This window comes from Psittacula echo (assembly GCF_963264785.1).
Source record: "Psittacula echo genome assembly, chromosome: 3".
NCBI lineage: Eukaryota > Metazoa > Chordata > Aves > Psittaciformes > Psittacidae > Psittacula > Psittacula echo.
The window spans coordinates 32,004,242-32,029,937 of NC_137736.1; the positions used below are offsets into that span (position 1 = coordinate 32,004,242).

The 25,696-nt window shown below is 39.0% G+C and overlaps 2 protein-coding genes across 14 annotated transcripts in view; one reads left to right on the forward strand and one right to left on the reverse strand.

Annotated features, from left to right (window-relative positions):
* Positions 1-911: 911 nt before the first annotated feature.
* PIGP (phosphatidylinositol glycan anchor biosynthesis class P) lies at positions 912-7,130 on the reverse strand. 4 transcript variants are annotated; one of them, XM_080612442.1, is made up of 5 exons: positions 7,008-7,130; positions 6,681-6,781; positions 5,079-5,151; positions 3,871-3,989; positions 912-2,448 (listed from the first exon to the last, which is right to left on the reverse strand). In XM_080612442.1, exons 2-5 carry the CDS (start codon positions 6,760-6,762, stop codon positions 2,318-2,320), a joined length of 405 nt encoding a protein of 134 aa, XP_080468568.1. In that variant the 5' UTR covers positions 6,763-6,781; positions 7,008-7,130; the 3' UTR covers positions 912-2,317. The 4 variants fall into 4 exon arrangements, with proteins under 4 accessions (XP_080468568.1, XP_080468569.1, XP_080468571.1 ...); XM_080612443.1 differs by having other exon boundaries at positions 7,030-7,125; XM_080612445.1 differs by having other exon boundaries at positions 7,076-7,120.
* Positions 7,131-7,206: 76 nt separating this feature from the next.
* The window catches only part of TTC3 (tetratricopeptide repeat domain 3), a 73,552-nt gene continuing 55,062 nt past the window's right edge, over positions 7,207-25,696 (forward strand). For 4 of the 10 annotated variants that reach the window (XM_080612390.1, XM_080612393.1, XM_080612392.1 and 1 more), the window contains exons 1-15: positions 7,792-7,877; positions 8,098-8,183; positions 9,742-9,787; positions 11,562-11,694; positions 12,837-12,921; positions 14,118-14,171; positions 16,024-16,147; positions 17,083-17,168; positions 17,921-18,015; positions 19,785-19,847; positions 20,368-20,451; positions 22,730-22,784; positions 23,485-23,647; positions 23,765-23,813; positions 25,152-25,275. In XM_080612390.1, the coding sequence (XP_080468516.1) occupies positions 7,826-7,877; positions 8,098-8,183; positions 9,742-9,787; positions 11,562-11,694; positions 12,837-12,921; positions 14,118-14,171; positions 16,024-16,147; positions 17,083-17,168; positions 17,921-18,015; positions 19,785-19,847; positions 20,368-20,451; positions 22,730-22,784; positions 23,485-23,647; positions 23,765-23,813; positions 25,152-25,275 (1,299 nt within the window). In that variant the 5' untranslated portion in view covers positions 7,792-7,825. Of the gene's footprint in view, positions 7,307-7,354; positions 7,501-7,791; positions 7,878-8,097; positions 8,184-9,741; positions 9,788-11,561; positions 11,695-12,836; positions 12,922-14,117; positions 14,172-15,446; positions 16,148-17,082; positions 17,169-17,920; positions 18,016-19,784; positions 19,848-20,367; positions 20,452-22,729; positions 22,785-23,484; positions 23,648-23,764; positions 23,814-25,151; positions 25,276-25,696 lie in introns of those variants that run through there. The other 6 variants (XM_080612394.1, XM_080612395.1, XM_080612396.1 and 3 more) reach the window with 6 other exon arrangements.

The window sequence follows — 25,696 nt, forward strand, 5'->3', positions numbered from 1 at the left end:
TAAATGTGCTGTACATTTACAAAAGGGTGAATCTCTCTCCTTTTTGCTAGCAGAGTTGCGTATCTTTTCCTTAATCACTGTCACAGGCAAGACAGTGAAATGATGGATCCCAAACACCTGCAATTCCCTACAATGTATTTATTAGCCGAATGACAGTGTTTTAGACAACTGGCTTTATTTTGATTACAGAGGCAATTTCAAACATTACTCCTAAGTTGAAGAAAAGGTCACTACAGTGCCTTTGAAGCACCACTACACAGTAGTGACAGAAAAGCAAAGATTGAGTTTCATGCCTGCAAGTTTTACTTAAACAAATGGCCTCAGTTTGCCTACTCACTTAGGTGCCTCTGTTAGTTTTCCCATAACTGTGAGGTCTGCAGTTAAATGAAATGGCAGATTCATCACTGATACAATCTTTGTCAAAGGTTTACAGTCCTTTAATTTGTGTGCTTTCAGGGCTTGAGGGCATTTTCCAGTAGCTTTTCTTTATTCTGAAGGGATTTGGGTACCCTTAACAGGCGCCTAAATTAATCCCTACATCAAATGATACCAGAAACGTGGCCCTCACTTACTGTCAATTTAGAATTAAGAACGAAATTGCCTTCTCAAAAAGCAAAAGGAATGTAGAACACAAGTAGAAATTACACAGAAAAAAATTACAGTCAATAGTTCAGTGTCTACAACATTACAGAATTCCCAAGAGTAAACGCACCTTCATGTTTGTTGGTCGCAAAATTTTGAATCCACCCTATATATAGGTGTTTGAGCACATAAATTAAAATTAATAGAAGAGCAAAAGCATCACAGGAGGGGGAAACAATAGCAACTGGGGGAAAACTGAAAAACAAAAGTTCATAACCATGCCTATAACTATCAAACATTGTACCAATCTACAGTCATCAGGCTTATGTACAAACACTCACTCTTGTGAAATGTCCCCAAACAACAATATACCTAAAATTTACCCTTTCAGAGTGAAATGTAGAAATGCTTTTTTGCCTTTATTAAGGAGGTATTTTTCTCCTACCCGTAACAACTAGCAGGTTTGGGTTTTTTCTTCAAACACAGCAAACTACTTCAAAAATAGCAAACTACTAAAGAGGATGAAAACACAACAGATTTTATATTCATATTAGACTGTCTGTTACCAGGTCTTAAGACTTCCCACAGCAACTGATGGTTGCTTTGACCATTTTCTAAAGGAACTGGCTAAGATTCTTCACACAAATTTTCAAAACGTTCTTATTACCTTTTAATGAAACAGTGATGTTTTTAACTAAACTCTCTGCTGGTCAGAAGTTGGCTTATAGCCCTAACAAACAACAATGAGGCTCTATCCACTGGCTTTCATAAACTGAATAACCTTGACTGCTGAAGATAACCGGCTGTGTGACTCTTGGAAGAAAAGCAATAAAAACTGTTTCTCTGCACAGTAACACACACCTGAAAGAAAATCCACTGTTTGAGAAACATCTGAACCACTGCCATAACAAGTTACTGCACTTTCTCCTATAACCTACACTATAATAACAAGGACCTGCCAGTTCCTGTTTCCAGAATCTAGTTTTCAGTATTCTTAAGAATGGTTAAAAAAAGTCATGTCAAGATTTGTTTCAGAAAATCTTCACAATCCACCTTCCTTATTTCTGGCAATCTTTGCATTTCAAGAAGCCCACTGATTTTGGGCAAGAGGGAGGAAATCAACGTATTTTGCTGAGTACAGAATTGTGTAAAGAAAAGTGGACCACTATACATCTTTGCCCAGAACAAACATGATGCAATCACAGGAAAACTGCTAACTTTAATAAGTAAAAGTTAGCTACATTTTATTAATATTTACAGATAAGAACTGTATATTTACAATGTAAACACTTCAAATTAACATAACTTCCATTTGACCAGTGGAACACATTTTCCCTCCCTGAATTCAAAGAGAAACAGAATTAAGCTATGTCTGAAAGCTATTTCTTTCATTCTTGGAGGGAAATTACAAGCAGAAATCTGCACATAATAGAACAACATTTTAAACTCACACGAATAGTTAGATAAATTAATGCGGCATAATTCTCATACCAATGCATGTTATTAAGGTGCACATGTAATAAAATCAAGCCATCTTAAGGAAATATATTAACATAAATTTAGTTAGATTCAGGGAAAAAAAAAAAACCAAAACCCAAACAAAAGCCAAAAACCCACAAAACCCCCAACTTTTTTCTGCAAGTAGAAAGAGATTGGGTTACTTTTAGCTTGGAGAGGTTTTGATTTTCCTTATGTAACACTTTTACTAATCCTTTATTCAAACAGATCTTAATGACTATCTGCTATTGCAGATTCCTTTTTCAGAAAGGAAAAACATTCTGTTTACTTCACTGATGGGAATATCCCTCAGTGCTGGAATTGCTTCTTCTTGGAATTTCTTCTGCTGCTGTTTTTTTGCATAGTTATCTACAGGAAAGAATGAGAACATTTCATTTATTATAGATTTTTCTTTTCTTTCCTTTCAAGAAACATTATATAATGCAACACTGTATAAATTTAGCTGCTATAAGTAATGCTGAAAGGCCCATCTTGCTGAGGTATAATAAGATGGCCATCAGAAACACTTTACATCAAGATGTCTTAGCAGAGCCCCTGAAGAAATCAACCCCACCCTCCTGCTGAAATCACTGTCTGGGACTTGGTTTAAGATGCTGTACGACATTAAATCTTAACTACCCAAGGATAAAAAGAACAAACAAAAAAACCCAGAGTGAATAGCTCAGTCTGTAGTTTGAACACGGTACTAGGATTTCTGCTGAGAGATGCAGTCCACCCTCCCTCTATCTTGGCTGCTTGTTCCCATCACGACACAGCACCCACTCCTGTAACAGCATAAACATTTTTGCAGATGCATTTTGAACACAATTACAGAACTTCCCCCTCTGAAAAAGAAAATTTTCAAATACAGCTGTTTTTCAAACATAGTAAGTCCCCCGTCCCACCTGCCATACAGCCACACAAGCTCTTGGGTTGACATCAAAAGAGAAGGTGATATGGGAGCGTCAATGAGTGCCCAGGAACACAAGGGTGACTAAATGACAGTTCTTGACAGCAGCATTAGAGTAACGCATTTGAACTACAGCCTCAACTGACTGCTTTTCCTTAGCAGTGCATTGTAATGTACTACTACTATCTACATAGTTTGTTGAAACAATGCAACTTCAGCAGTTGCTTTAGCAATAAGTAAATTTCGTGCCAAATTTTACTGTCTGCATTTTTTTCTAACACCTGCAAATAGTGGTGGAATTCCTCATGTGGAAGAAGGTGCAGCTGCCTGGAGAATGTTGTGAATGCCTAGAATATGTCCCCTTGGCAGGAGTAAAGGCTACACAAAAGCTAAGAGAAAAACTGAAGAACAGCTTTTTTTACATAGGCAATCACTGACATATTTAATCATGCCTCAATACTACAACATCCGCCTCTGTACCACATTGACTTCTGCTTGCCTTCCTACTTCTACCACTGCCACGCAGGTACTCACACCCTTCTTCCCGTGACACTCTTCACTGGTTCACAACGCAACGCGCAAATCTTGCAGATCTTTATATGCTTAACCCCTGTTCCTCCAAAGTGGTCTGTTTTACCAACAAAGTACTCTTTACTAGTTGGAAACCACTGCCATATGATTGCATAGAGGGAAGAGTCACGCTCATGGCTATCTTTTCATTCTAGTCCTTCAGTACTTCCAAGAACTCCTTTTCTAGATCAAACTATTTAATGGCTTAAAATTTGGTTTATACTATATACAGCTACATATATGTATTTACAGAAATTACCAGTTGAGTAACAAAATTAAAAAACCCAAAACAGAAAAATTAATAAAATTACCTGTAATGGTATGTGTGGAGTTAAGTGGAGCTGTACTCATCATGTTAATACCAAAAAGTAATATATAACCAATTCCTATAGCAACCAGTAGATACACTGGCAAAGCAACTGCCCAGTATCTGAGGAAGAAGATTTTAAAATTCACATATCATAATAACAAACACCTAATGATACAACAGTTTTAATATAGCAGTTGTTATTGTATCTCACACAAACTCAGGCAAGAGGAGAACAAACACCACCTCTGCATAGGGGCCATGGCCTCTCTCATTATTACTGACTGCAGAGTCACCATAGCTAGGCTGGTATAGATCCTCAAATAGATTTCTTACCTATGTGTTGTTGTGGGTTTTTTTAATTACTCTTTGAAGATACACTCTGTGGTTAAAAAGAATACTATCTTTGTACAATCCATAGGCCTAAGGAAGAGAAAAGGGATGAGAGAAATCATCCCAGGAATAACATTCCTCCAGAAAGTCTCTTAGGGAGGATGTTGAAAAATTGGAAATATATGGCTCATACAAACGGAAAAGACAGGAAAAAGATGATACAGTACTGTTGTTTTATATGGAGAAAGGAAAGTATTCAGCCACCGGCCACGTTTTGGCCAAAGTATGGGGCTGAGGAAATATAAGTTTAATCAGGCTTTAAATCTTTATATAAATATCAAGGGGTAACAAAGTTAAACAGGGGAAGTTTAGGTTAGATATAAGAAAGAAGTTTTTTACCATGAGGGTGGTGAGGCATTGGAACAGGTTACCCAAAGAAGTGGTAAACGCTCCAATCCTGGCAGTGCTCAAGGCCAAGCTGGATGGAGTCTTGGGTGACAGAGTTTAGTGTGTGGTGTCCCTGCCCATGGCAGTGGGGATGGAACTTGATGATCTTAAGGTCCTTTCCAACCCTAACTATTCTATGATTCTATCAAGTTTACTGCATTTTCATTGGCAAAGTTCCTGATAACAAATTTATCATAAACATTCAAATACTATTGCTTTTCTCACCATAGATACTTACCTACATGAATAAAAATGCTTCAAAAAGATTAGAGTGCTTTATCATCAAAAACTGGATTAAATACAGGGCCATTATTTAAAAAAAAAAACAAAACAACAAACACCAAAAAACCCAGCTTTTGGTATTTGAGGATATTTAAGGGCATCTGACATTTACACATATTCAGGCTAAAAAGTTCAACTGGCTGAACTTACTTTTGAGGCCAGTATGTTAGTCCCAATGAGAACAGCCAAGTCTCAGGAACATAAGCCCAGATGAGGTACAACACTGCATGAAAGAATTAAGAGGTCACAACAGTACAATTGATAGCAGTTTACACTTCCTTTGTTAGTTTTACAGCAATATTTTGCTTTTACACTATTTAAACCAAAGTAGCTCAATCAAAACATTGTAGAATATGTGTCTCAGGCAGAAAACCTGCCCAACACAGGGATAATGTTTTGTAGGTGGTTATATGGTATCATTTTTATATTTGCTTTAACATTTACTTTCCGATTTCCTATACAGACAGACAAGAATTTCTTGCAAGCTGAACCGCAAAACAAAGCAAGCCCTCAGTAAAAGGATGTCAGATGACTCTGGATGTGGAAAACATAGCAGAAAATGATCACACGGTGAATCATGCGGTTGAGAAAAGTCGGTAGATTTACAGTGCTTGGACAGAACTGGTCAGATGCTGTTACTGGAAATACTGTTGGCAAGATAATAATTTTCATGTCAACTAAAACAATCAAGAGAAGTTTTGTTTCCTAACAACAAATCCAGAGAAAAGTTTAACAAAACTTGAGGGAACAGGTTAGTAGCCAAACAGTACACAAGCTGCAGAACTTCAGTGGCCTCCTGCAACAGTAACAGAAATCAAATACTTTCATTCTTCTTACTTTCTAAGGGTGAGAAAGACTTACAGTAGGATCCTGGTTTATTTTTTGACTACATTATAGTTGCAGCACCTTTTCTTGTGTTGAAAAAGTGTCCTCACCCTCTCAAGCCTTGGTCCTGTGGGGGCATGCAGGGTATTTGCCCCAGTATTTAAAGGACGACTACAAAGAGGATGGAGACTCCCTTTTTACAAGAAGTCACATGGAAAAGATGAGGGGCAATGGGCACACATTATTCCTGGGAAGATTCCAACTGGACACAGGAAAAGTTTTCACAGTAAGAACAACCAGTCATTGAAATAATCTCCCAAGGGAAGTGGTGGGTTCTCCAACACTGAACACTTTTAAGATCCAGGTGGGCAGGGTGCTGGGACATCTAGTCTAGGTCATGCTTTGCAAAGAAAAGGCTGGACCAGATGATTCTTGAGGTCTTTCAACCTGGTATTCTGTGATATGCCAAAGCATCTGTCACACCAATAAAGTGACAGATTAGTGTAACCCTAATCATTCTCCATTGCTGTTGGCCAGAATGACTCATTTTTTTAATTTCAATACTTGGGTGGGGAAGGTTACACTACTAGCAACAACAGCGGTTACTGAATAACGACCACATGTGCAATTCAAGTAAAAAAAGCTAACAAAAGAATGCAGAGAATTTTGTAAATAATTTGACTCTGTAATACTACTAAAGGTCCTGTAATAAGGTTCAAAACAGACAAAACACGAGGAAATTACAAAAGGTAATGACACATCTTTGTAACAGCAGACAGGTTTGCTCATTTTAGGCCACCACACACCCTTGCAACAGGCAGTGTCTTACAAGTTTGATCCTTTCCAGCCGGCCTTATCGGTAACTACATTTGCTTCGTAAACAAAGCAACACTTTTAGGTGAAGTACTCAGCACGCGGTATACTTACTGAAGCCAAACCACGATCCTAAAAAAAGGGCAAATCCATATATTGCCCTTTCCGGCAGTGGGGCTGGAGAGTTTTCAACCATGTCCGTCTCTTCCCTTTAACTACGGGGGGGGGGGGATGGAGGGTGGGGAGAGGAGAGAACGACACACGGAGGGCACGGTCAGGCGCTATCAGAGGTTTCCCGATCAGGCCCTCCGGGGAACACCCTCCCGGTGTTCGCGGGTGCGCGACCCTCTTCTTCTCAACCCTGCACGCACCCGCGGTTTCACTCGCCCCACACACAGGAACCGCAGTGTTACCGACCGGTAACCTCCCACCTCCTCTCACCGGACCCACAGCCTGCCCGCACCCCCGTCCCGTCTCTCTGCCTCCTCCCTTTCGGGGTCACGGCCTACGCAGGGAAGGAAGAGGAGGAAGATGTGCATCACCCTCCCCGCCAGGCCTCATCCCGCACATGCGCACGCACAACCCCACCGGCTTTAGGCCCTCTCGCGGCAGCAGGCGCGGAGCCTGTAAGTTCACTTGACGTCAGGCGGCAGCCAGCCAGTCGCCAGAGCCCGGCTGAGTCCGGGTAGGAGCTGCCGCGGGCCTGCGGAGCCGGGAGGTAGCAGCTGAGGCGGCGGCTGGTGAGTGAGGGGGCGGCGGGCGCTTCCCACTTCCCCGTGTCTCCCTGGGCCCCTTCGTCCACGTGTGGCTGGGTCCGGGAGGGTGATGCCCATCTCTCCGGAGCTGCCGGAGGAGTGACGCCGGGCCCATTTCGGTCAGCCTGAGGCGGACACTGGTGCTGTCGGCGCTGGGAGCCGCGGCGGAGCTCCTCCAGGTCGCTGAAGCTCTTTATTCCTGGTAGGACCGAGCACGGGCAGGGCTGTCCCGGCGGGAAACGCTGGGCTGCGACACATCAGTGCCGAGCCTCGGAGTTTCCGGGGTGTAACGGCGATGGCGAGTCCGGTTGGCTCTAGCCTCGCCTTTGGCGGAACTGTAGAAGGGACTGGCGCTGCCGAGCGAGCAGCAGAGGGATGCGCGGCCTGGGCCGGGGCTGCCGCGCCGGGTCTGTCAGGCGGGGCTGCCCGGGGGTTTAACTCCCCTCACCTGGGACGTGGCAGTAGTTCTGGGATGCTGCCTCCTGCCCGGCTGGTAGAAACTGCATGTTCCTCTGCTGCTGGTCTGGTGCGAGGGAGCGCGCTGGAGTATTGTCAGGTATCAGGGACCTGGGAGAATGTCAGTCGATTTAACTAGCTTTTGACTGATGCCCTAAGTTACTGTTTCGCACATTAACCTATGCTGTGTGAAAATAAGAACACATCTTCCGTGAAACTCTTGCAAAGTGTAATTTAATGTTGTGATCATTTCAAGTCTTGCAAAGCATGTGTTAGTTGTTTCTTCCATTCATGCCTTTCTCATCATCCTTTTCTCTCAGGATCATGTACCATGGGTGAACCTGTATTCAAGTCTGAGTCTGCAGGCCTGGCTTTTTATGCTGATCGTAAATCTTGCTGTGAATTGGTAAGTAGGGTTGGAACTAGATGAAAAACTTGCAAGATGTTCCAGTGGAGTTTGTACCTATATCTGACTAGCAGAATAATTGCTAGTGTTGAATAATTCAAACTGATGCAAAAGTACCTTATACCACTGTTACTCACTTTCAAAAGTACTAAATTGGTGTATAGCATAGAGACTGTGTATCCTCTTATCGAGTAAGTTTTACTTAATGCATATACAGCTATGTGAAATGAGATAGTGATGCATAGGTCCTATTAGCAGAACTCGACCAACTTTTTGGCTATGTATCTAGGCCATATTTGGGATGCTTTGTCTCCAAGTGGCAGATTCACTTCCTATAACTGCAGAGCAATCACAGCTTAGTTCATGTAAGTTCAAGTCTGCAAATTAACAAGTGTTCACCCATTCTGTGTTCTTGTCATCTTACATTTTTTTTCTAGCCCTTAGTGCCCAATAAAGCCTCTACTCATTTAGTTGTGTCTTTCATTGATTAACTGTAGCACTCTTGTGTTCTAATACTTCCAAGATTGCTTTCCTTTATTGTTATTTTCCCTGTCTTGCTATGCTTAAGCAGCCTTAGAAAACACTATAGTAGTTAATCTTCCTGCTGCTTGGAGAGTTCAGTTATGAGTTATTTATCCAAGTGTTGCTGCTGCAAAATACAGGCTAGCTGGCCTAGTGTTATTCTTCCGAAGCAGAAATTAAAAGTAGAGGTAAATTGAATTTACCAGTCCAGTATTGAGACTCATTAGAAATTGTTTAGATCAGTAAAGATTTTTCTTTTTCCTGTGTGTTCTGTGGACAAAATGAAGTACTTTAACAGCTGTGTTAGCATAAGATACTAGACATTTTATCTCTTAAGGTGACATGTGTGCTGTGCTATGGAAACAAAGCCCTTGATTCTGTGCAGGTGCTAAATCTTGGGTTTCAACTTTGCTTTGGTGGGAATACCACCTTGAGCTTGATGTAGAGAGGGTGTGTGTTGGGGGTGTGTGTATGGTTTGTTTTGGTTTTAAATGTTGTAGTAAAATCTGCTCTGTGGAGTGAAGGAGATGTTTAGTCATCTTTCAAGATTAACTGATTTTGAAATATTTTTTTTTCCTCTTTGTCATTGGGTATCATGGTCTGTTAAATATGTCGATGTTAATAGCAAATTATTTCTGAGAGTAAGCTTTGATTTGCATGTAACACTGATAGTTCAGAAATGCTGCTTTGGGTGAAATCACATGATTGCTTGTCATCACCTTAGGTCAAGTTAGTAACTCATTTTTGCACATAGCAAGTCAACTTTGCACATAGCATGCTAGTATTTCCAGAAAGTCCGCCACTGAAAGAATAAAGGTCTGCCAAAGCGCATCTTTTATACTGGTCTAAGTATGTTCAATAGTTACCTTTCCTTGAGAAAAGAAGTCAGTGACAGAATGTAAAAATCGCTTCATCCCTCCCTTCCACTGATGTAAACAACTTGTATTGGTTTAATATTTAAAAACAGTTCATCAGTCATAGCTAGTGTAACACATTTGTGAGATGAACAATGTTAAAAAAATATCTTTATCTTTAGGGTCATGCAGTGTTTGTACAGCGATCACCACAGAAGCCTAAAACAGGTATATAAACTAAACCAATATTACATACTTTCGAATACACTTTTTATGCTGTGTTTAGGTTTTTTGATTGCTATTTCACTTTTTTTCCTTATTTTGTCTGAATAAGTAGAAAATTATTATTTCTGAGGAGAAACATTAGTATGTTCTTTTACACTGGAAGAATTCTCACCTTTTTGTCTTAACGTAAGGTGCAAAAGACTGCTATACATTTGTGAGAACAGGTAAATCCTCAATAATATGTGCATATATGCAGACAATTAATGTTCCAGGATGGTGACTTAGGCTTGTGTTCATTACCTATGTGTTAATTGTAGCTGTATAGATCTAAAAATACATTCAAGTTGATCTTTGTAGGTAAAATTCTGCAGTTACAATATTTAAAAATAGTTTTTAATTGCAGAAAATAAAGTGGCTCAAGAGTATGTCAAGTTCTTCAAAACTGTAACATGTTGGAAACTCATATGAACACAGCCAACTATGTAGAATGGATTTTTGCATATATTCAGGATCTCAGATAATACTGCTTCTGCTCTGAGAATGATTGATGCCATCTCAATAGTGTAAAAAGGATCTTCACCTTTTAAAGACAATCTCTGAGGGAAATGGATTATATTTTTGAAAGAGCCATGCATCATGCATGTAATGGCCTCTGGAGAAAAAAAAGGAATAACATTGCTGATTTTATTGTACCATGTTACTATGAGCCACACTACTCTGGACTTATTGTAGAAAATAATTGAAGGGGTACAGTTAGAAGATGCTCATGTTTTACCTTGAACATTAACAGCCATTAAACAGCTCACAGCCCTTGTTAGGCTCCTCATTTAGTAGCACGCTGTGTTTATTAATTAGACCTTAAGATCATCTAGTTGCAACCCCCCTGCCATGGGCAGGGACACCTCACACTAAACCATGTCACCCAAGGCTCTGTCCAACCTGGCCTTGAACACTGCCAGATATGCTCCATTCACCACTTTGGGCAACCCATTCCAGTGCCTCACCACCCTCACAGTAAAGAACTTCCTCCTTATATCCAATCTAAACTTCCCCTGTTTAAGGGTGTTGTGTGGGACAGTGTCGAATGCTTTGCACAAATCCAGAGAGATGACATCAGCTGCTCTGCCCCTGTCCATCAGTTCCGTAGCCCCATCATAGAAGGCCACCAAATGGATCCGGAAGGATTTCCCCTTAGTGAAGCCATGCTGGCTGTCACCAACCACCTTGTTGTTTTTCATGTGCCTTAGCATGCCTTCCAGGAGGATCTACTCCAAGATTTTGCCAGGCACAGAGGTGAAACTGACTGGTCTGTAATTCCCTGGGTCTTCCATTTTCCCCTTCTTGAAAATGGGGGTTATATTTCCCTTTTCTCAGTTGTTGGGAACTTCACCTGACTGCCATGATTTGTCAAATATAATGGACATTGGCTTAGCAACTTCATTCGCCAGCTCCTTCAGGACCAAATTGATAAGACATTATATTTGTGCAGTTCAGAACACAGGCAATTCCTTGAGCAAGGAATGTAAAGCCTGCCAGCAGACCTGTATTCTCCCATACATACTGCTTCTATACCTCCATATAAATTCCCTCTCCTCCTTCAATTTATAAAACACTTCAAGTTGCCAGATGTATTTAGAGTGTTCAAATTTTCTTGTTTTGGTTACGTAGTACTTAAGAATACAGCATGGAAATAACTGATGGTTTGAATGTTTATTTTGACTTTGGTTACTTGTAATGCCTGAATTGAGTAGTCTAATTCCTAACTGTTTTCTTGAAGATGTTGATCCCTGTGAAGTGTGGTGCAGTCAGCCAGTTGATGTATTAATAGAATGCTGCAACGTTATTAAAATACTCATCTTTTGGCCTCTTCTCTTCAAAAGTGAAAGTAATTCTTTGGCAGCTGATTTGAAGTAAGTAATCATATTCTCAAAATGATTTAATCAGCCTTTGTTTTGGTTTGGGTTTTTTTTCTGTTTGTTTGGGGTTGTCTGTGAAAATTCATTGTATACTTTCAGTAGCAGTTAAACTGTCTACAGGAATTTTTTTACCAGTGGCCTAAGTTAGTTATGGTCAGAAAGCATTTCCTTTTCCAGGCTGAACTGTCTCAGCCTGTCTTTGTATGGGAGGTGCTCCAGCCCACTTATCATCCTCATGGCCTTTCTTTGGACTTTCTCCAACAGCTTGATGTCCTCCTTGTGTTGAGGACACCAGAACTGCACACAAAACACCAAGTGAGGTCTCATGAGAGCAGAGTAGAGGGGCAGGATCACCTCCTTTGACCTGCTGGTCTCACTTCTTTTGATGCAGCCCAGGACACGGTTGGCTTTCTGGGCTGTGAGCGCACACTAAAGCCGGCTCACGTTCAGTTTCTCATCAACCAACACCCCCAAGTCTTTCTTTGCAGGGCTGTTCTGGACTACTTCTCTGCCCAACCTGTAGCTGTGCCTGGGATTGCCCCAGCTCAGGTGCAGGACCTTGCATTTGGCTTGGTTAAACTTCATGAGGTTGGCATTGGCCCACCTCTCAAGCATGTCAAGGTCCCTCTGGATGACATCCCTTCCCTCCAGTGTATCAACTGCAACACACAACTTAGTGGTGTTGGCAAACTTGCTGAAGGTGCACTCAATCCCACTGTCCATGTCGCTGACAAAGATGTTGAACAGGATTGGTCTAAATACTGACCCCTGAGGGACACCAGTTGTTACCGATCACCAGTTGGACATTGCACCGTTGACCACAACTCTCTGTGTACATCTATCCAGCCAGTTTTTTATCCACTGGGTGGTCCATCCATCAAATCTATGTCTTTCCAGTTTAGAGACAAGGATGTTATGTGGGACAGTGTTGAATGCTTTGCACAAGTCCCAAGTAGATGATGTCAGCTCTCTGCCTCTATGCAGAGCAGCTGATGTTGTCTTCCTGGATAACATTTGTAACTATTGAGTTTGTAACCATGGTCCTGCTTAGACCTAATTACCGTAAATAGTAGTAATGATGACCATATAATACAGTGTTATTTTCCTAAATACAAACTTGTTCTGTTTTTGAGCAGCTCACGGATTTTAGACTGGAATTGGAAGAGACTCTGTGATTTAGAGGTTTTGGAAGACCTTTTTGATTTAATGAAAAAAGTTGTTGTAAGTACTATATTTTAACTTTGTGTAAGTGTTCAAGTATAATAGGTTAATTAAGTCCTTATGCATCTTGGGATGTTATCTTAAATTAGACATTTCCTTTTGCTGGAGTGAATAACTTGTCTGATAGTTGAAATTGCAGCTTTCTAGAAAGAGTGTCATAGGCTTTATTTACAGTTCAGATAACTTACTAAGTATTTGCAGAGTTGAGAATATAGTTGACTGGGGCCCTTGTAAATTTCTAAGAGTCATATCTGTGAGGAAAATGACACCATTCCTGGATGTGCAAGTTAAATACTATTTTTTCCCTCATTCAACAAATGATACTTAAAATTCGATATTGTTGCTGACTTAAAAAAGAAACAGAACAGTGCAGAGGAGAGAATGATGTAACAAATGTTCTCATCAGCTGAAGGGAAGAGATTTTTTTAACCTTTAATTTAGGTATGATAAGTTTTTTAAAAAAAAAAAAATCAAAATTCTGTCCTCAACCCCAAGCAACTTTCTTTGATGAGATACTCATGTACTGTGTTATCTTGTGGATTCATACTTCATTATGCTGTTTTTGCTGCTTCCTCCTTTAGGCTATCTGAGTGCTCTGTTTTCACCTTCTTGTACTTCAGGATGTCCCTACAGTTTTTCCATTTTATCTCATGTGATGAGTTCTTTGTGCTGTTTCCTTCTCTGGTAGTCTCCCATTCGATCTTTATGTGTGAGAGTCCATGAATATTCCTATATCCCTGTTTACTTCTGCTTCCCTCTTCTTACTTCCTCAGCCTGTATCTCCTCTACGTAAAAAGATTGTATATCCAATAGTAAATTTTATTTGGAGGAGCATAAGGTCTCAGGAGAGGAACTGCTGTTGTTTTGGATGGTTTTCATTGGATGTATCAGCTGGTTCTTTGGTATGTAGATAACTGCAGAGGTGGTTAAAGTGGCTGACTTTCCTAACTAGATGTAACAACATCCATGCATTTTTATTTCCATGTCAACATTTATTTATTTTTCAACAAAAATTGTAGGGGATTTGCTAGCAAATACAAGAATATTTCTTGAAACTTTGAAATAGACCAGAGCAACTGTCCAGATGATACTGCATTCAACCAGAACAGAAAATGTTATTGAGCCTCAGCAGATAGAAACTAAAGTTATCAGATCTAAATAACTTGGGTTTTATTTGTTTTCTATCCCTCTTCCAGAACATTCCAACTTTTATTTATGGTGTACTGAGTATTGGCAGCAGAGTAGAACACGTAAGTTTCTCAAATTGTTTTTAATAGGAATGCTTCTTTATGTGTGAATAAAACCAAAATATTTATACAAATATCCCAAACTTGAGAATGTTTGCATAAATAAACTGAGTCTGGAGTTTTTAAAGTATATCAGTACAGGACTGGAGTTGCCAGCTGTTGCAACTCTGAGCCACAAACCAAAATCATTGTGTGACAGGAATTGCAAAATAAATATCTTAAGAAGACCAAAATGAGTGTCCTCTCTTTCTGTGCTGGTATTGGTGTGTAATGCTGAAAGGCTAGGTGTGGGCAAAAGGTAAATACACTTTATGTGTAAAGACAAGAAGTTGTTGCTAGTATAGTAGATGTCTTCCAGAATGAACTATTGCAGAAGAAGAAAGAAAATGAGGAAATAAATACTACTAAACAGAAAAACTCTCTAATGATAATAATAATACGGTTAAAATCGTAATAAACACACTTCCTAGTATCTGACTGTTTTCCCAGTGTTATGCTCGCTTCTTGGGATCCTGAAGTGAATCCTTCTGTGTTTGCGTGTGTGGAGTGGTGGGTATAGCCATTGCTAGCTGGAGTTCTTCCCTGCCAGGACTGCTGTTGATGTTTTCTTCTTTCTCATCCTAGGGTCTCCTTAGGTTCATTTTAAAACCAGATTAGTTGTAACCACCTGGTCAGAAGGAAAATTTCTGTTACAGTTAAAGCCAAGTTAAAACAGAGATCTAAGCAGGTTAGAACAAGCTCAGGATAAACATGACAAGTCACAGCCCTGTGGCCTTGCAAACTCCGCATAAAGCAATGACAGTGCTGTATGATGGGGCTACAGCACTACAAGTGAGGGACCACTGAAAGGATGCAGAAGTTCTCCTCTTTGGAGATGGGTTGGAAATCTTTTATGAGATTATCAAATAGTGATACCAATTCAATCTGAAGGACTATGAATGGCAAGAGTAAGAGTGTGATTTGAAAACCTGTTAATCCATTGCCAGTGCCAAATTCGGTGTATAGTAGACCTATACCCGTTACATTTTTCAGCTTGTAAACTTTGGACAGTGAATGTTCTTAGTTTCCCTGTGTTTGTCATTTTCTTCCCACTTTCTAGTTTCTGCTGTCTGCTGTAGGTTAACTGCAAAAGCTAAATTAAAAACATTGAAATTAGAAGGCAGTATCATAGCTGATAGTTGCAATGGGAGAATAGGTACAACTGTATGTTACTACTGGATGACCGGGTTCCTATATGTTTAGTGATAATTTGTCTTAGTTGTGTGGGTTTTTACGTTGTTTTTCAAAATCTGTCAGCTCAGGTAATGTGGGAATATCCCAGCCAATGGATATTATTCACTCCATCCCTCTCCTTCAGTTAAAGCTCTGTAGCTCGAACAATTAAATACAGTTTTAATAGAAAGGAAGTAATGATTTACAGAATTGAGTCTTAGCCCTGCCTGTGTGTCTAACAACCTGGAGAATGTTGCTTTTTTTGATCAGGCTTGTCACTTCACACTGAAGCAATTTTGTGTGCAATCACTGAAAAAAGTTTCTAAATCACATTCTGTAAATTGAGTGGCTCCCCTGTCTCCTGTTGAAAGAATGACTGTTTTCATTTTGTGAATATGCTCTATTATGCTATGCCTGTGTTATCCAGATATTTGTGTTTATGAGCTGTTGTCTGTTTCAAAGGCTAAAAAATCATTAACAAGTGCATAGTGTGTTACAGTGGTATTGTTTGTTATATTTACATGGAATGCTTCCACTGTATTGTCAGTGAGCTGCTGGTTTGTGTGGTGGTGTTTTTGTTTTAAGACTTTGCTTTGTATAGAATTTTTTTTTTCTTTGTTTTCCTTTTCTTCAACTGAAATAGGGTGTCTTTGATTTTGGGCATGGACTTGATTGGGTCAGATACACAGGTGATCTCAGTATTCTGCGAAGGCTAGAGAAACTCGGTGATTTTGGTTCCATGTGTCTTGGAGTTTTCTTTGGTCAATGTAAGTATGAACACTTTTGGAGAAACAATGGTGAGGAAAGTCATTTGTGTTGTAATTACGAAATAGTGAATGTTTGCATGTATTTCATTACTATGGGAGCGACTCAAACAGTGACTAGAAAAATAGTGGTGGTGTGGGATTTTTTCCTTGTTTTTTGTCAATTCTTCCTTGAATTTCTATATGTGGGTCATATTTACAGTGCACATGTTCTTTCTGAACAGAATATTTTTGCACATTGGTGTCGCTTATGGCCTGTACATGTGCCCTGTATTGTTTTAACTTAAGGTTTAGTTGAAAGTTGCCCGAAATACTGTTTGAGTCTTTCTGTTAAATGTTTGGCAGAGGTTTTTGTCAAAATACTAATTAAGAGGTTAGTCATATTTCAAAAATAAGCTTATGTAGCTGATTGAAGTTACCCTGAGATATTAGCACTAGCAGTAGAACTTCTGCTGAAATTACAAAAAGCTCCAGGCTGCTGTATTTGGCACATGTTTAGTGGCTTCTATTCCCGTATTTTTGCATGTGTGCATTCTAACTCAGTAGTTGCAGTAACAGTGTAGTAGAAATTGAACTTACGTGTGAGGAGAAGAATCTTTTTATAGTTAAGAACCAAATTCTTTACAATACAAATCTTTACGGATCTTTAAAGTGCAAATTCTTTAAAATACAGTCAAGTTTCACTTGGTTGCTTGAAACTAGACAAGTACTTAAACATTTTGCAGTCTGTAGCCAGTTATTTTGGACTTGCCCAATAATTAATAAATGCTTTTCTTTTGAATGTTTCTTTTGCTTAATTTGTTCCTGTTATTTAGTTGATATGTCAAATTTTGCTCCCAGTCAGAAAACAGTGTGATTCTTAGCAGCAGCAGATAAACACTACTTCTTGTCGTTGGTAACTTCTTCACCCACTGTATTTCTCTGAATTTTGTCTCCAGGCAAAGGTTGTATTACTAAAGTTGCTTTGGAAGATTGTAATTTAGTTGAAGAATTTAAAGCTATGACCTGTGAAAACTGTAGGAAGGTGAGAGAAGATGTCAGAATGTGTTTATGCTTTTCACTTTCTGTTGTTATCTTTTAAGGGTTTTTAATGATTATGAAAATGACCAGATGATTAAAGATGAATAAGTAATTGTCCTGACATAAACAGTTACCTTGAGACATCCTCTCCTAATAAACAACAAATCAGTTATTTATGTTGCCAGTGTACATTGGAAAGTGTTCCTTTCCTTAAGCCCCGAAAAGCTCAAGGAAATGCAGTTAATGTTGGTAGAGGATTTTCAACTTGATCCTTTTAATACAGAAATAAGATGCTCTAAAATTCTTTGCTATGTGTTCCTTTAGTGTAGATGTATAGGGTTTCTTTCTATGGAAGTCTTGTTAATTCCTGTGTCTTCCTTGCTACAATTATGTAGTTCAGGAGCTGCACTGAAAGCACTGAGTAAGGAACTGTGCTGTACTCTGCTTACTTTCCTATTTGACACATTCTCACTTTTGATGATGACTACACTATGGAACTCAGGAAAGCTTTTGAGTTAGTTCTGCTTTTTAATTATTGTTCATTGTATTCTTGTCTGCAAAAATTTTCATTCATGCACTTCTAAGCTTATTAATTGTAGTGAATTGAAAGTATTAAATTACAACTCATAGCGCACATGTAACATTCTGTTTCTATAAGCATGAAACCTGAGGTGCCTCTTGTCAGTTTTCTTTACTTCTCATTGCAGATGAGTTTAGTTACAGTCATTACTAAATTGTTTTTTCTTGATTTCACAGAACAGTGAATCTATGAAACAGAAGGGAAATGAGGAGTTTTCCCAAGGAAACTTTGATTATGCTATAATGTCATATACTAAAGCCATAGAGTTTTGGTAAGAACTAACTAACTGGTTAACTGGATTGTGTTATATAATATGTATTCAGCTTATTCAGATTTATCCTGGGTTTTGTATAGTTTTGCATGAGCCACTTGGAGGCCAAATGTAACTTTTAAAAAAAAAAAAAAAAAGTTAGGTATCTAACACATTTTTTGTTCTATTTTAGTTCTTGTTACTAATGGTTGTTTGCACTTGTACTGCCCCAAAAGTCCTCTTAAGGCTTAAAGCTGATTTAAAAGGACTAACAGTAAGTATAGTAAACCCAGGAAAGGAAATAAGTTATCTGGTGTGAACAGCTGCTGTTGGCATCATCCTTCCTGAATACTCTTCCAGCAGAACAGTATGACCAGCTCTTGCAAATGTTTATCATCTCAGCTATGACACAGAACAAGTAAAAGAGAACAAATATTTATGTTTAAGTCTTGGCACCTGTGTATGCAAAAGACTTAATTTCCTTTTGCAAGTGTTTTTTAATTTCTTCTCAGAAGTCATTTGCTGAACAGCTTTGGAGACTTTCCTGGGCTCTGTAAATGGGCAGGGAGACTTTCTTTAGAAAGATTAAATGAGAATTTGTCTCATGCATATAGAGCATTTGCCCATTTCCTATAGTCCGTGTGGAATGTCAAGTAGTTACAGAATGCATGCTTGGAATATATCACTGCTTGTGCTGTAGTTGTGCAAATGCTGCTTTTACAAGTCCTTGTGTCTGTGAAATACGGTGAAATTCATAAAGTCCCACTTTTCATAAAATTTGATTGTGGAGACTTATTTTTTTCATTTTGAAGTCTGCAGATTTATAATTGTGCAGTTGAAAGGGTTAGCATTTTCCTGATCCTTGCTTCAGATTTTATGTCACGTAGTAGGATACATTTCAATCCCAAATTGAAGCTGATTTCAGCCTCCTTGAAAAGTTGGGTTGGCTGACTTCAGTCAAGTGACTGTATCCAGGGTCTTGGAGCAGGCTAAGGCAGCTTTGCACAGGGTAGCTGATGAGGGGAAGGGATGAACAGAATTCAGTGGAAGAGCAAAGGAAATCCCATGGTTTGGAAAGAGGAAAGGAAGTCTCATGGTTTTCAGGGGCTGTAGAGCTCAACTATTGTTACAGCTATTTGTTAAAAATTGTTCTTTGGCCTTAAGACCCTCCTAGAAGGTGAAGGGATGTCTAGCAGCTAGGGGATCCTTCTTCATCTGCTCTGTGCACTGTCTTCCCTTTCTCATACTCCCAGTGTGAACTGACTTTCTTCTGCTTCATCATCACATTCCATCCCTAACTAGCTGCATGTTCCCTTGGTATTCTTTCAAGTGGTTGCTGGATTACATTTACTGGTTCCCCGCTTTCATTCTCCATTAGGTACATTGGGGATGATTCTTTAACTCTTTAGAGCAACTGCTTAGTCTGCACAGCTGGGCAGTCAAGCTGGCTTTTCCATGTTCCGTGCTTCATGCTCTTTTTTTTTTTCTCTTTTCCTCCTCCCCGCCCCCCCCTTTTTTTTTAACTTTTTTTTCTTTTTCCTTTAAAGTAGTCTGAAAGTGACTTGAATTGGTTGGAAGTCACATTAGTGGGACCAAATATAACGAATTATTACATAATTGAAACTGATATTCTCATTGACTTGTAAATCAGTGGGGGTATTCAAGGAAACTTGTAAATAATTGATGCTAGACTGCTTGCAGACAGTTATTGTGAAAGCTTACTTTATTTTCTCCTTAAGATTTTCAATAGTAACATATGTTACTAACTCTTCATAATTTTCCTTTTTAAGTCCTGCAAACCATCTTCTGTATGGAAACCGAGCTCTTTGTTTAATTCTCACACGGCAGTACAAGTAAGTAATGCCTTGTTTATAACCTGAAATGTTGTGATCCTGCAGTTAAAAACTGTCAGTATACTTAGGAAAATAATATTCTTAAAACTTAAGTATATAATAATTATGATGTTATTATCTCAGAAAACTGACATTAAGAAAACTGAGTAATATTAGAGGTATCTTCTGGCAGTATGTAATACCACTTAAAATTTGTGTGAGTGTGGCTTATACAACAAGAAAAACAAATCTCAGTACCTGTGAGTATTGTGATTTTTATTAAACCTCTTGAAGAAGAGATCATTGTGAGTATGTGGGTTATTTTCCTTAAGCCAGTTGTTAATATAAAAATCATGTTTATGGGCAAGGTGGATGTATACCTTTTATGTAAAGCCAAACCAAGAATTTATTGCTAGTATAATTGAAGTCTTAAGGGTCTAATTTTTATTAGCCCTGATCTAATTGTTGAAATAAAAAGAAAACATATCAATGTAATTAAAATTGGTATGTACATGACTTTTAGTTTTTGCCCATTTTCTAGTGTTATCCTCACCTCTTCCACTGCTCCTCTGGATGGGTACCGAAGTTGGCAGTTCCATTGCTGTAGCAGTGGGATTAGAAAGCTGTAGGTGAACAGAGCCCTTCTCCATGAGAAATGTGATGTTCATGCTGATGGTTTATTCTTCCTCACTCTAGGATCCACTTGGGTTCGCTTTTTGCGTTTACTAATGTGCTATTACACCTTTGCTCTATCTTTGTTGGTCTGTGGCACTCTGTTAGATCTGAGTTTACTACACATAGTACTTTTTATGGATATTACTTTTTGTTACCCTTAAAGTCATATTTGTCTACATTTGGCATGTCTTTAACTGACCATTGGTGAATTGTTTACAGCCATGGGGTCTCCAATGCCAAGATTGTGCTCCATTTCTTGTCATCTCCTGCCTATACTCCTTTGTTGCATGCTGTGTCTCCACTTCTCAAGGCCTCTGCTGTCATACCAGGGTTGTATTTCTCTACAGGACATCATTGTTCTGTAATCATAAATACCTCATTCTGTATAGATAGCAGTTACTAGTACTTACTCCAGCTAAATCTATGGTCGTACCACGCAAAGATGAACAAGTAGCTCAAATTAACCATACACACCTGCTCAATTAGAGAAGTTGATGTTACACTTAAGTAAAAGAAAGCTGCAGGCAGGTGAAACTGCAGTTGGGGCTGAGCAAGACCAAGAAACCTCAATCCTGAGGTTTTTGCAAACTCAGCAGCTTAGATCCTGTTGTCAGTGGTGGCAATACTGTACTATGGGGCTAGGCAGTTAACAGTGTTCTCCAGATCATCTGCTGGAGCCTTGGAAGCTTTTTCCAAGCTGTGTGTATTCCTCCCAGTTTCAGAGCCTCACGAGAGACGGTGATCATGTTCCCCCCAAGGCTTTGCTACAGGACAGGACCTTTCCCTGCAGCTTGGCCTCATGTTGTGATGTTTTGACAGTGCTTCACTGGAGCAGCTGTCCTAGCACTGCGCCAAGCTGTCGAAAGGTGGCACTGGAGGAAAGACTGGGAGGGTAAAAACAAAACACAACAGCATACACTAGAGAGCAAGTCAAATGCCTCTTTTTTAATCTTTTCAACTGCTTTTATAATCCCTTACTATCTTGAGGTTCTGTACCCCACTGTCTCTTACACACTTCTTTCCTTTTGTTTGCGTCCCTTGCAATATGAATATGGTGCAATTTCTCCCGCTTTAATCACTAGTTCTATTGTGGTTTTTATTTCTTACTAATTTTTTGTAATGTATTGCTATGTCTCTAAATTCTACCATTACTGCCTTGTCTTAGAATTATTGTCTCTTTCAGGCCTTTCCTTAGTGTCCAGCTTTCATTACATCTCGTTGTCCTCCTTCAGATCCCTGTGTTCAAGCTTTCCTGCTATAGTGGTTACAAAAACCAGAGGTAGTGACTAGGCAATTTATGGAGACTTTTTGTGTGAAACACGTGTGGGTTGTTTGGGGTTTTTTTCCCATCTTTCTCCCCTTTGTGGAGGTAAAATAGTTAAAGCCTCAAGCTTTTGCAGTTAGGTTTCGCTGCAGACATTTTGTAAAGGCCTCACTGAGTCAGCATGACCCAGCAATCAAAGGAGTGTGAGATTATTTGTAAACTTCCTCGTCTGAAGTAATCCATATGTGACCACTCTTTGTTGTAATTTACTACATCCTGCTTATCTGACACATAGCTGTAGCTCAGTGAAAAGCAAGTGGTTCATCCCAAAGGTATATAAATTCTTCAACTGTCCATTGTGGACAGCATTGAAAGCAGCAGAGGCCATCACTGGTGCTCTGTGTTCTCTCCTGTAGCCATAGGGATAGTCTGCTTCTCTTATGATCAAAGTTGTAATTCTAGTTATTCCACGACACCTTGTATATAAAAAGTCAGAGTCAAGCATGTTTTGCAGGCTTTAGTTGTCAGGAGTCTTGGAGGTTACTGTTTTTCGTGCTCAGCAGTTAATATTTGCACTCTGCCTGTGATGATGTAACTACTCTCTAATACGATTTTTTGTCAAAATATTTAGGTTTGGTGTTCAGGGTTTTTCATAAGGCTTTTCTTTTTAAAGGAACATTTTGTTAAACACCAGCTAAGTTGGGGGGGTATAGATGCAGAAATGCTGGAAAACCTAGTAGGCAGGAGGAGGGAATAAATAACTGATGAGTGAAATTGTTTAGACTGTAACATTTTAATCCAGGTAAGTTTCAGCGAAGAAGTGTTGTCTGGCCATGCTTTCACACAGGTGAATGAACTCTTCTTTTATTCACTTGTGTTTTTATAGTGTCTTGTGTGTCTGGTCTGTAGGTTTTTCTAAAGTTTAAGTAATAAATACCTCTTCTTTTTCTGTCACTTCTCTAAGGAGAGCCCTTGCTGATGGAAAAAGAGCCATAGTTTTGAAGCCTAATTGGCCAAAGGTTAGTTTCATATACATTTCAAAATTGTCTTCTGTTGGTACTGTAAACTACTACAAGAACCTGGAATCTTAGTTACAGGTTTGACCCAGATAGATGTGACATGTTCTCATCTGCATTCAACACAGTAAATTTAAAGGACAGTAGAACGAGCACAGTACATTGTGAACTAAGAAGTCTGCTTCAGTCAGCCAAGTACATAGTTTGCTTGTATTTTTATATTAAAAATATTGTTTTGACATGCTTGTAAGTGTTGTTACATGGTGTTCTGAATCTGTAAAGAAAAATACATTGTTGTGAGTAGCTATGTTATCACAATGCTTTACAAAGCATATATGTTGTCCTTGCAATAAAAAAATCTTGGTTAATGATCAACATGTATTTCCCAATACTCTTGGCCTGAAAAAGAGTAAATAAAGGGATAGTTACAGAATTGCAAAGTAGTAGTTGAGATTAGGGGAAAAATCAGAATTGCTGTTTTCCAAAGCTGGAGGCTAGATGCTACTTCCAGTCAATTCTCTTTCTGTTTCAGAGTTCTGAGTAGTTGAAAACTTTGATTATTCATCATATGACCTGAAATAGATGGAGTAGGTAACTTCTGAGTATATAAAATGTTACTTTGTCTGTTGCAGCTGGTTTGGATAGAAACTTTTTTCTTACTTGTGTGAAAGAATGCTTGAAATTCAAACTTATGTTCGTGTAGGGTCACTACCACTTCTGTAAGGCACTGTCATTGCTGGGGGAACACGAACTGGCTTTGAAAGCCAATGAGAGGGCTCAGGAGCTATGCAAGAATGTTCTTGGTGGACTTAAGGATCTAATGCAACAAAATGAGAAGTTAAAGAAGACATTAGAAGAAATCAATGGTAACCTTTACTGATTTCAATATCTACCTTAAACATAGCACAATTCTTTCATTGGTAACTTTCCTCTGAAACTAGCTAATTTTTTTTTTTTTTCCCTTCCTATATAATTTTCTATAGCTATTAAACAACATAAACGGAAACCAAAGAAGTCACTTGTTGAGAAAAAGTAAGTAATTGCAGAGTTTCCTTTCCTTTTTCAAACTTAGCAATTCTTAGTATAAGTAATATATAGCATATATTTTGCTTAAATTTTGTTATCTATGAGTAAATAAAAATGGAAGGAATAAACTTGCCAGAAATGCAACCGTAGTGTAGCCTAGGAGTAAGGAGGCCTTCTGGGAACTAAATAAGCTGTCTTGAAACGTGTTCCACTTTCAAGCAGTTTCCTTCAGCATTAAGTTTTACAAATGGGGGAAATCATAGAATCATAGAAAGGTTTGGGTTGGAAGAGACCTTAAAGATCATCTGGTTCCAACCCCCTGCCATGGGCAGGGACAACTTCAACTTAGATTGGCCCTGAACACTTCCAGGGATGTGGCATCCACAGTTTCTCGGGGCAACCTGTTCCAGTGCCTCACTACCCTCATAGTGAAGATTTTTTCCTAATATCTAATCTAAATCTCCCCTCTTTCAATTTAAAGCCACTTCCCTTTGTCCTATCACTAGATGTCCGTGTAAAAAATCCTTCTCCAGTTACGTTTTTGTGGAGATCTTTGTCCTGCCAAATTGAAGTACTTCGCTGTTGGGGAAATTTGGTGCGTGAAAATGTCAGGGCAGTCATGGCCACTTTTTTATGTTAACTTTGCTATATGAAGTTTGCTAGGATAAGCTGACTTGAGGAACTGAATGCTAGCAAATGCATTTTGGCAATGGTACAAATGAATGTGTATCCTAGTTTGTAGGAACTTGGTTTTGCCACATCTGTGCTTTTGCCTTGCCCAGAGAAAAGAGAGTAAGAGAGATTCCATATTCACAGGTTCAGCTAAGTTACCATATATGCTGTAACTTTTCTATTAAACATTTGTCTGAAAGATCTTAATTTTTATTGGTCTACTTGTAGTGATGAGCTATCTGTCATTCAAAAACAGTACACTACTAAACAGCTTTTTGTAAACCTGAAAGTTCTGCAGGAGCTTAATTTTGTTTCCTTTCTATATTGCACAAATAAAATGTGGCTTTGGGCAAGATTTTTCGTTCGTTACCCAAATTATTTATTTATTTTTTTTAAAAGTGCAGTAATTCAGTTCCTGTCCCTTTTCTAGAAAATGGTGTGCTTTTTTTGGTGTTATATTTTGCATAGCTTTGGACTCTGCAATTTGAAGGTGTAAAAAAAATGGCTGTTTGATCAAATCCTTTAAATATGTTTATGCCATTACACTTGTGTGATGGTTAGGCTTGTATATGTTTTTGATTTTTTTTATTATACATATGTGGTATGTGTCCTGAATACGGGGAAAAGACATCAACATTGAAAGACCTCGGGTTCTCTCTTTTTGCGTATCAGAGACTACAGTTCTTCAGAATTCCATTTAATAATCTCTCAAGAACAAAAGGAAACAGAAAAATACAGAAAGAGAACAGAGTCTGATCCTAAAGAACATTATTGTCATCAAAGCCATGATATTAAGGTAAGTTACGCTACAGCTGGCATTGCAAGACAGTATGTTGATTTTCATCATCCTGGACTGTGTTGTTTAATGGTGTGACTGAAATTTTGCAGCCACTGTGTTTTAATAATTGTCTGCTTTCTCAGCCAAGTGCAGTTTTCCTGTAATATTTAAATACCAAATCTGTGTTCAGAACTTTGGATTTGAAAGGAGGTGGGAGGTGGTTGCTTGAATGAGAAGGTGGAGGCTGTATGTTAAAAGGAGGAAAGAGGTCTCTTTGGGCTTATTGAAAGTAAGACTTGAAGTCATGTCTGATTTAATAGACTGTCCAGTCCTACCTATCAATGTCATTCAGATGTGGGTTTCCCATTGGCTTTAGGGGAGGATTCAGTTAATGTGTACTGGTGTTACAGAGTTCAGTGCAAGCTGCTTTAACCGAAGT

Excerpts from the sequence above, each read along its gene's own strand:
- PIGP (XM_080612442.1), bottom strand. The coding sequence starts at position 6,762 with ATGGTTGAAAACTCTCCAGCCCCACTGCCGGAAAGGGCAATATATGGA. Across the intron at positions 5,152-6,680 it reads AGGATCGTGGTTTGGCTTCA|TGTTGTACCTCATCTGGGCT; the intron begins GTAAGTATACCG and ends TCTTTCATGCAG. Across the intron at positions 3,990-5,078 it reads CTAACATACTGGCCTCAAAA|ATACTGGGCAGTTGCTTTGC; the intron begins GTAAGTTCAGCC and ends CTTCTTCCTCAG.